The following is a 10939-nucleotide window of genomic DNA, read 5'->3' on the forward strand; positions in this document are numbered from 1 at the left end:
CACCCCGCCGCGGGAGGGAGGCGCCCGCCTCGGCCTGCGGGGCCATGCAGAGGTGAGTGCGGGCCCGGGGCGCCGCCGCCGCGCTTTGTTCGGGAGCCGGGGGAGGCCGAGGGGGCGCGGAGCTGGGCCCCGGGGCAGGCCCACCCCTGAGGGCTGAGGGGAGGGATCCTCCCCGCTGCGGTGAGCGCTGGAGGCCGGGCTGTGTCCTGGGCAGGGATGTGGGGGGATGCGCACGGCTTTCACCGCCAAGTTATTTCGGGGTGGGGGGGCCCAACTCGGAGCCTGGTGCCCGTGAGCTTTGGAGGGCAGGCAGAGCTGCCCCAGCACCAGGCCGGCCGGGCCGGGTTCCTGAGTCATCTTGTGAGCCGAGCCCCCTGGGCCCTGCTGCGGCTGCGGGGACGGAGTTTGAAAACCAGGTCTGGTTAAAAAAAAATGCTTTGTTTCGTATAGCTGGGAACGTGCTTCGTTGGTAACGTGAGTGAGCCGGGTGTGGATAACTCCAAGCGAGCAAACGGAAATTGGGAAGTGGGGGTGTGAAATTTGAGGTACCCTGGAGGGACTCTTCCACAAAGGAGCGTGGCGGATAGACTAGGAATCAAAGCTGCGTCTGGGCTTTTGTGCTCCCAAGTGCTTTCCCCATAGCCTGTCTGGCTCGGGGAGACGGGTGCCTTGTACTGCTCTACAGCAGTCCTGTTAATATGATGAAGAGTGGCATCATATCAATAGCCTAAAGACGCTTATTCTGTCTAGTCGTCAGTCTTGAGAAGACTGTTTTCCCTTTGTATATTTTTCCCTCACTCCCCTTCCCCTCAGAAGGCTGGAGCTGGGAGAAATGCATGTTTTTAAAGAAGACGGATAAAAATGCCTAGAGATTGTTTCATAATTTCATGGTTAGTAGGGTCGGAAGGGACCTGAGCAGATCATCAAGCCTGACCCCCTGCCATGGCAGGAAAGAGTACTGGGGTCAAATGACCCTGGCAACGTGTTGGGTTATTCGCATTCCCAAATGCTTGAGGAAAATAACATTAATAAAATAACAAGTAAATTCACAAACTATTTTTTTACTATCAGAAAAGACAGCTTCCTTTCTAGGCATACGCCTACTATCTAAATGGATAACTATGGCAGATATAAACTAATAGTCTGTCTTGCTTCAGGGACTCTGGGAAGGGTGATGCTTGTTAACAAATTCAATCCCAACGACTGCCTTCCAAAGTGAAGGGTGCGTGATGCCAAATTCCTGTGTTATATAGCTTCGTCTTATGGTATTACAAAAAAACAACTGGGTATCTGATTCTCTGACTCGATCACATTTCATCTAGTTTAGAATATCTTTTTTGTTGAAGAAATATATAATGGTTAACGATATTTCTGTTGTGCTCAGGGGCATATAAGAAAGTAACTGCCCTTTCTGCACTAGGATTTCATTTTTAATGGGAGCAGGTTTCCTTAGTGTAATTCAGAGTTTGCACTGGTGCAGCAAAACTGTAGTATTGGTTTGCATTGTTGCAGCTCTATGGTACAGAAAATATCCATGTGGTAGAGGCCCATGTTTTGAAAGGAAACTGAAAGTCACAGAAGCCAAAGTCCCTTATATATTTGTGGCTGTTGAGGTTGCTTCATTTATAGCTGATGTGGTGGTCCCAACACATTTAGGGAGAGACTAAATCCAGCCACCTCTTTCCCTTCTCATATGATTGTTTTTACAGGAAAAAAGCAATGTGAAGTTTCAAGTTCAGGTCTATTGCTGTAATTCCTGATTTACAGTTTAGAATGACTTTTGATATCAGATCAGGATAGGACTGTAATCTAGGTAGGAAATCATTTATGTGTCTCTGTAGTCTGTCAGATCCATGTGCTAACTTTAAGATCTTATTTCTGTCTTGTGGGGCATAATGTAAGGAAACTGCCATAAGTTACATGGTTGGAAAGGTTGACTAGACAATATGCTGTAGAGGGTGAGAATGATCTGTTTGTGGTAGCAAACTGGAACAAGAGCATTTCAGTTTTTCCTGGACTTCATACCTATAGGAACACACCCTGTGAAAACCTGCTGAGAGCTGTGGGCTAGAACCTGAGGGTATAATGGGGCCTAGTGATTCTCAACCGTTTTGGTACCAGGACCCGTTTGTAAACATTGATGGCCAGTCTCAATCCAGTAAATAGTTTAAGTAGAAAACAGCTCCCTGGCCCCTCATTCCTGATCCCGATCTCCTGGGGGAGTTATGCGTGGGGCATGGAGGGGCCCCAAGCTGCCCCTTGCAGGCTAGGCCAGCCTTCAAGGGAAAACCCACGGTTCCCCATGTTTTTCTCCTTGAAAGGTTAATCCATTTTTAAAGTTTGTTCATGACTCTCATATATTCTTGTGACCCACGGGCTGAGAAACACTGGCCTAGAGACCCTTTGTTACTAGTGGTGATGCACAAGATGGAAATATTCCCATTCCAGGATGAATTGACACAACTGGCAGTTATACGTGGTTTTTCCCAGCCACGTGAGCCTGCTTGAGAGCTCAAAGATTCCATGCATCTGTAGAATTATGTTCTTGAATCTACAGTTGTTGTCCATTTTTATGTAAGGTGATATCTTTGATTGGACCAGCTGTGTGGTTGGGATAGACATAAGTAAGTTCTTGGGTATTGCAGTACTTTCTCAGGCCTCCCTAAGGAAGCTACTAACATCCATTTTTATGGCATGCTCTCAGCCACTTTTCTCATGGCCAGCCTTTCATTCAGAGCATGTCCTGTTTTTGCAAAGATTAGAACAGTTTGCTATTCTCTACAATTAGTCTATCATTAGACATTTCTCTCTGACTTTTTTGTTTCTGTATCCTGCAACCTTGAACTTTGAGTTCTGCACTTATCTAGGGAAGCCATACTGACCTGGAATATGTCAAATTCTTTATAACTATCCTCCAAGTTCCATCTCTAAAGATATGATACTGGTTGAAATGTGATCATGATAATAGTAATAGTATGATATGATGTTCTTCTTAGGTCTGGCTTGAAATTAAATGCTCTAAGAAGGTCAAATATACAGATGATTGTAAGTGCATTACTAATTATGTGTTGAGCCCAGCATATTTTTACTTTGACTTGCAGTGTTTCAAGAAGAATTTCCCCACCCCATGCTCATCTCCATCTTGTACTGTGCCCTCCTTAATAAGAGATTTATTATATACTGGCCATTGTTCTGAGTCACTTGACTCTCAGCTCAGTGTTAACTTGTTTGTTAGTATGAAAACCTGCTCCCCCACACACTTTGTTAGTAAAAGGTCCTTGGTATACTAGATTTTTTGAGACTTGTGTATTGTCAGGTGGCATGCAGCTTTTGGGTAGTTCTTACTTGTAGGTCTTCCTACTGCTTGTCTGCTGTCTTGTCTTTCTTCCTCTGTTTCCATTTCAGGACAAACTTTATGGTATGCTGTGGTGACTGAGATAATCTCTGCAGCCATTTCAATTTATATATCATCAGCCTACATGATGAAGTGTAGTCAGTCCAAAAATATAGAAGGTGGGGCTGTTATTAAAAAGAATGCTTGAGGGAAAGGAACCATTTATGTGTGTTTAATTATAATTCCTGTAAATATAACAACTTTCAAAATTAGAAGCAGAGAAATGGATTCCTGTTTGGATGTTATGGGCAGTGTGGTACGTTGTATTAGCTGCTTCATTCTGCGGAGAACTTCAGTGATTAAGTGTTGTATTTTCATTCATTTCTTTCTTTCTGTGTTACAGTATTCATTAATAACTTACAATTTTGCACTTGCAAGGAGTTTAATGTAACCAGGATATTCCTGATAGGGGTCCACCAATAAAGATTTTCTTGTCTGAGACCGATGGCTGATAATTAACCACCCATATCATGCAATACCAATCTGATAGCTGATTTACAGGAATGCAGCCTGGCAGCTTGGAGAGCAGCCTCCTGCTGGTAAGTCTTTGGGGGGGAGGGGGAACGGGGTGTGAGGGGGCAGATCGAGGCCTCCACAGTGAGGACGGAAGTGGGGTAGGAGCAGGCGTTGCCCAGCCAGGGCAGTGAATGCAACCCCAGGAGAAGGACGAAGCTGCGGCGGCTGTCCAGGGGACAGAGGGTGGGTGGGGAAAGGGGGTGGCTCCCTGCTGCTGCACATACCCCTGGGGAAGGCATGGGGGGCATGTGCCCCCACAGATTTATGCGTGGGGTGGAGGCAGGCTGCTCACTGTGGGCTCAGGGCCAGGGGCTGCATCAGCCTTTTCCCAACAGGGTGGCTGGGCCCAGGGCTATGCTTGGGGCAGGCGGGGGTGGGGTGGGGTGGGCGGTGGCAGCGCTGGGAGAGGTGGCTATGGGCTGGGCTGTAGCCACCCCAAAATTCCCCATAGCCACCCTGTTGCCACCTCTCCCAGCACCACCACTTGCCCACTCCGTGTGGGGCCCTGGCCCGGTCCCCCTGCCAGGAAGAGGCTGGTGCAGCCCCTGGCCTCAAGCCCACAGCGAGGAGCCAACCCTTGCCCCCCACACAAATCTGGGGGGCACATGCAGTGGCGGGGAGCTGCCCCCTCTCTCCCCCTTCCCGTGCCCACTGGACGAACTGCCCATGGCTCTGTTCCACTCCTGGGGTTGCATTCACCACCCTAGTTGAGCAGTGCCTGCCCCTACCCCACTCCCTCCCTCACTGTGGGGGTCTCAGTCTGCCCCCCCCTCAGTCCCTTTCCCCTCCCCCCACCACAGACTTACTGGCAGGAGGTTGCTCTCCAAGTTGCTGGGCTGCATTCCTGGCCATGTTTATGCTGGCTGTGTGCATGCACGTGGCATTTATTGGTGACTTTGTTGGCTACACTGGCCAAAAAAAGCTGATGTGCCAATGTTAATTTTCCTTTTATCAGGGCTGATCTGATATACCACCGATATATTGGTGCACCTCTAATTCCTGATGTTTTATTATATAGGGAATATAGTAGTGCATTGGTTGGTTTGGTCTTTACAAATTATGTTACCTAACGTTTATACTTGGTGTAAGGAATGCTGTAGTCGTGTGAATCACTTATAAAGAGATCTGCAAAGACTTTAATGGTGACCACAGAAATTTGGCCCATATCTGCACGGGCCTTTCTCATATAGCATTTTCATCTATATTGTCTTCCTGAAGCTAGTTATTGGACATGCTCTGATTACTAGAATAGAGAAGGGCTCTTTTAGAAGTATAGAAGTACCAAAGAGACATCATCATCATCATCATCAAGAGGTCAAATTGGTTCGCTTGCACTTTCACCAACCAGGTACTTCTAGGGAAGGGATGAAATAACGAAGACTAGTTTCTTTCTCAGCAGTTGGGTAGCTCTTGGAGGTAGAAAGAGAACAGATTCCTTCTCCCTGCCAGCAGGTACCACAAAGTGAAATATTTTAAGATGCTGACATGAAAACAGGGTCTGGTAACAGCACGTTTGCAGAAATCTCTGGATCCATTCTCTTTAGTAGAGATTTGACTTTGCAAATGGGGACCCATTAGTTTGTTGAAGTATGTCTACCTCTTCAAATGAAGGCAGGGTAGATTTGCACCGTGGTTAGTCTCAGCTCATTGCCCCTCTTTTCTAATTGAGAAATATGGTTCAGTGGTTCATCTGAAAATGCACCTTTTTAAATCTTGGTCTTATTGTGTAGATGGCACCTTTTAATGTATCTGCTTCTATCGGGGGCTGAGGGGGAAGGAATGATGATATTTCTGAGCATTGTTGCTTAGCTTAATTCCCAAATGCTTTTAGTTCATCTCCGAGTGATGGTGAGTACAAAATACTGTATTAAACGTAATATAAATGCTTTCAAGAAATTACAAGAGAATCAGATTTGAATATTTCCCTGCCACATTTGCAACCAAAATGTTCCAATGTAGTCTGATGTTATTTTCAAAAGCACATAAGCAACTTTGGATTTCAAGTGTCCTTTCAGAAGTGGCTTAGGCTTGTAAGCCTCATTGAAATTCAGTGGGTACTTTTGAATTTTTTTTCTCTCTATCACATAGGAACCAACAAGAAACTGGCTAGAATCATAAATGTCACTTTGGATTTAGCTTTTGGAATCAACTGGGTGGGATGCCAACAATTTATAAAAGACAAAAGGGATATGAAAAATGAGAGTGCCTGTTATTAACAACACACAAGGAATTAAAAAAAACCAACTTTTTATGAATATGATCTTGTCCATTTAGTAGTAGTTTTATGCTGACACAGGTCTGGAGAGCCAAAACCAAGATAATCATTACTGGAATCACTTATGATTCATCTACTGTTGTATAGACAACCCTAAATACTGAATCTTATAACTACTTAAATAATAAGACAGCTCTTTCTTCAGACAGGATGCTGCTTCATATTCTGATGTACTGGTCAACATACTAGATCAGGGGTGAGCAAAATGCGGCCTGGGTGCTGGATGCGGCCCACCAGGCCATTCTTTCGGGCTCACGGGGCCGCTAAAAAATTTAGGAAATTAATATTAATCTGCCCTTTGCTGCCTGTCATGCAGCCCTTGATGGCTTGCCAAAACTCAGTATGCGGCCCTCTGCCCAAAATAATTGCCCACCCCTGTGCTAGATCCTTTGCTGCTATGGCTTCACTTTACCTGCTGTGCTACTAGTGCCTGTTAACATTTCACTGAAATCAGTAATGCTTTGGGATTCACCTGGCAAGGCTGACCACTGTATTGGGACTGTGCTTGGCATTAATCAGAACCAGCCTTAGTAATCATTGTTTGTTTGATTTCAGAATGGCTTGCCACCAGTTCAAAAAAGCAAGCAAGCAAGCAAACACACGAACAGAAGCCTACCCACCAGTCCTGTCTCTTGCCTGTTGCAACTGCACCCCATTCTGCATCAGTGCAACGAAGAAAGCAAAGAAATTTTGTCCCTGTTCCTGGGACCTGTTCATACCAGTTTTATAAGAGACCAGTGAATCTTACTTTGTAAACTGTAACAGAGTACCATTTTAGAGCAGGGGTTCCCAACCTTTTTGTGCTGAGGACTGGCAAGCCGTGGACTGGAAGTGACTGGGATACTGCAGGCAGGTAGCCAACTGCATTTTATACTCGGTATAAAAAAGGGTTGGCTGCCGGTCCCTTCCAGTCCGTGGATTGCCGGTCTGCGGTTACGTCCGGTCTGGTAACCAGCCCTCCTGCGGACCCTTCATGGCCTGGGGGTTGGGAACCCCTGTTTGAGAGGTGTGGTAGATCAGATATATTGATGAAAATGACAGCAGCCTAAATGAGCATGTATCATTTGGGACTAGAGACCTACCAAAATCACAGAGGGAGTGGACTGCACGGCAGCTCCTTTAATCTGGCAGGTTCCCCCATGCATCCCAGCCCATTGCTGATTGACTGAATCACCTTGATGGTCCTTGCTGCTTGTTGCTGACCAGCCAGGAGGCAAAAACAGTGCCATATCTAAAACCACATCTTTTTCCTCCCTGCTGATAGGAAGCTAGTGGCAGGGCCTCTCCCCCACTTAGTGGGAGAGGGCACATGAGGGATGCTGCAAGATTAAAGGAGCTGACACAGCCTGTTTTTGCCATGAATTTGGTAGGTTCCTAGTTGGGATCAGCTCCTGGGTCTGTCATATAAAATAATGTTGCTGCCTTGTCTTCCAGGATACCTCCAAGATATGTCTACAGAGAAGTGGCTAACTGGCTTTAACTGATAGGTTTATATATGATCGGGATACAACACAGATCTGTTTGTGGTATACCCAAACAGGATGGGGCCAGGGCCTCAATAGTTAGGATTTGTTTAAAATGAGAACACTATTATATATGAACACGTTTTAGCTAATCCTGTATGTCCACAAAAACTGACCACAGTTCACGCATTCTTATGTACAATTTGCTTTGCAAAGTTGTGTTAACATTAACTGGTACTTTTTTAACTGACATAATATATCGATCTATACACTACGGTCATCTTGTTGGGAAGTCTGAGACATTGGACGTGGCTACAGTGCTACCACTGCTTATTGCTCATATAGTGCATAGAAAAGAATCTGAGAGAATAGAAAAAAAGGGCTAGCCTAAATTTTTCTAGAGGGCCATTGAGTAAGGGGTGTTGTTATTAGATATAGTAAAGTAAAAGGGTATGAATCTGGAAGTAGCTTGATATCTGGGTATGGGTTGCTTTAATTTGCATATATGCATGGGCTCCTTCTAGTGGAAAAAGGACTTTGAGAACACTCTTGGTTAACGAAGAGAAGAGGAAGGGTTAGTCTGCTTTTAGTGGTGGTGAAAGTTGAAATGTGAGCATCATTAACTTTGTCAGGTGCTCCGTTTTAACTTTAGTTTCTCTGCATGGAGGAGTTAATTATGTTTGGCAGTTTCTTGAGTGCCTCTTCTTTTTTCTCCTACCCTTCCTTTTGCCCATTTGGAAAGGAGTGGAAAGAGGGAACTGGACCTGATTTAGCAAGGGTGGCTTCACAGAGAGAAGAGGTGGTGCCTTGACTGACAGTCTGGGAGCTCTCTACCTTGGTGATCTAAGAGGGAGCAAGTATGTGTAGGTGTGTGCTCTGAAGATGTGGAGGCAGTAGTGAAAGCAAGTGGGTACCAGCCTTCCATCAGGTTTGTGAAGGCACTTGCAGGTAGCTGCTGTGCTCACTGGGGGTCAAAATGTTTTTAGCTCTGTCTGTGAATTACCAGTCTGTCTAGTAGGCAGATTGCAGAGGGAGGTTCAAGATCAGGCACCTGTTCTGATTTCATTTTTCTCTCTTCCTGGCCAAGTAACCCTTAGCCTTTGAAGCAGGTGGACTGTTTCAAGGCTGCTGTTGTTGGGTGGACAAATGTCCCATGAGATTAGCAGCAGCTTCCCTTTGAAGTCCTGTGAGCGGCTTATCCCTAATAGAGCTGTGTGGGGATTTCATACGAGTGTCTCAGCAAGGCCCTTAAATTCTTTGCTAGTATGTTGTTGGGATCTTGACTTTAAAAAAGGCAGATGTCTAGGAAGAGGCATTTGTGGGTGTACTGACTTTCCTGACCATCTCTGCTGGAAAATTTCTCAGAATGTCTTTGGCTCCTTCCTACTATTGTAGATGCTACTCACTATCGGGTGTCCAGCTGTTTAGTCTTCTGGAACTACAGCTGCATATGGATTTCTTGTTGCTCCGTTAGTCTCTTCTGTCCTTGCTATAGTGGAACACTCTGCCTTTCTAAATTGTACAGGCTTGAACATGCAAGACATTCAGGGTCTTACATTCCACAAACTATCACTTACACTTATTTTACTGCTTGCCACTCTTTAAAGCCTGCTTCCTTTGCTTTCTTTTCAAAAGGACAACCAATATGGCTACTAATCCATTACTTGACTTCAGTTGTTAGGGCAGATTTGGCTATGCTACTTATCCCATTGGGAGCAGATAATTTTCTATAGTGTCAATTAAGACTGAATAGGAATGAGAGGCAGAGGAGAGGCCTGAAGCTTTGTAGAAAACAACTCTAAGATTAAGCAAGATGAACATTTGTGTTACTGGGTTTAAAGCAGACGGTGCTATTTAGAGCTCTACAGCAGTATCACTTCAGTAAAGTTGTCTCTTGTGTTTGTGTGGGTGGACTGGAACCACTATATCATCTTAAGACTGAATGTTTTAAAAGATTAGAAATATAGCCTAACAGTTAAAATATTCATGCGTAACATGGAGTTCTTTTTGTTACGTGTGTCATATTGATGGTTTTAATGATAAACAGCCAACCAGCAAGTACGCTTTTTCAGTGAAACTGGCAAATACAGGGGGAAAAAAGAGTAAAGTGAATTCTGTTTGAAGATGTAGGGTTTTTTTTGCCTGAATTCTTTAATAACTTCTCCTCTTCACCATGCAGCTGGTAGACTGTTTTCTGCATTATGCATTTGGCAAAGGCTGATGATCATATATTTAACAAAGATGCTGCTTAGCTGACTCATGTTTTCAGAAACTGCAGAACTTGCTGAAACTTTCCTGGGCCATAGACAGTCTCAAAACTGTGCCACTCAAGTCTAATGATTGGGCTTAAGGCAGGATTATTTAACAATGTCTTGTGTAATATCAGTGGAAGGATATGTAGTGCCTTGTTGGATAGAACTCATGGGTAAAATCCTGGCCTCACTACATGATAAAACTCATTGACGTTGCTAGCATCTGGTTTTTTACTCCAAGTCCTTGGGTATTAAAGTGATTACATTTGCACTATAAAAGAGATGCTTTATTAAGAAAAAAGGACCTCTGCTTTGTTGGGCAACTCGATTGTAATGTGGAAGTGCTCCCAACTTGGGTGATCAATTCTATCCATCCCACAAGTCGAGTCAATTTTGGATCATCCTGAAGCCTTGTCAAGGATTAGGTGGTAGAATAACTTGGTAAAATGTTTAGTATGGCCATCTGTCTCACAACATGATAGTATTCTGGCACGAAATTGAACCAGATTCCAACTTCTAATTCACTGGATGGGGTACTAAGTTGCCCAGGTCATACCAATTTTGGAATAGAATTGTATCTTGAGTTATATATTAAATAAATTCACTTTGAATTGCACTTTTTAAACACTGGTTAAAGTTAAACAGTAGTGAAAAAAATTGATGTAATGCAGGTGACATGAAAAGAATTTTGATACATTTTCAAATGACCTCTTAAGTGAAATTATTACTTGTGATTTTGCCTAATGTTACTACAGTATAACAATCTTTTAACTCGCTGGAAGAAAACTTCACAGCTCTTTGCATAACTGTGTAGGATATTTTTATGGGTGTTGTATTAGCTGACATAGGAATGCACAGCCAAAATGTTCATACAGGTTTCAATTTATGGTTAATGCAGTCAACCTATTAACTATAACAAAATAATTCTGAATCTTCTTTCTGAAAATATTTTGGTTGAATGGCTAAATTCCTGTCCAGACCTCATCTTATTTTGTTTGGGGTAGAGTCTGAGCACTTTTTTTTTTTTTTTTTTTTTTGG

The 10939-nt window shown here is 44.1% G+C and overlaps 1 protein-coding gene across 2 annotated transcripts in view; it reads left to right on the forward strand.

Moving 5' to 3' along the window:
- Nucleotides 1-6: 6 nt before the first annotated feature.
- Nucleotides 7-10939, forward strand: part of ACVR1 (activin A receptor type 1) — a 190378-nt gene continuing 179445 nt past the window's right edge. The window contains exons 1-2 of one of the 2 annotated variants that reach the window (XM_019522375.1): nt 25-52; nt 6741-6872. Coding sequence is in view for 1 of the 2 variants with exons in the window: in XM_019522374.1 (XP_019377919.1) it covers nt 45-52 (8 nt within the window). In the remaining variant the exon portion in view is untranslated. Of the gene's footprint in view, nt 53-6740; nt 6873-10939 lie in introns of both variants that reach the window. The other variant, XM_019522374.1, reaches the window with a different exon arrangement.

This window comes from Gavialis gangeticus, unplaced genomic scaffold (assembly GCF_001723915.1).
Source record: "Gavialis gangeticus isolate Ggan-Ray unplaced genomic scaffold, GavGan_comp1, whole genome shotgun sequence".
In the NCBI taxonomy this organism is placed as follows: Eukaryota; Metazoa; Chordata; order Crocodylia; family Gavialidae; genus Gavialis; species Gavialis gangeticus.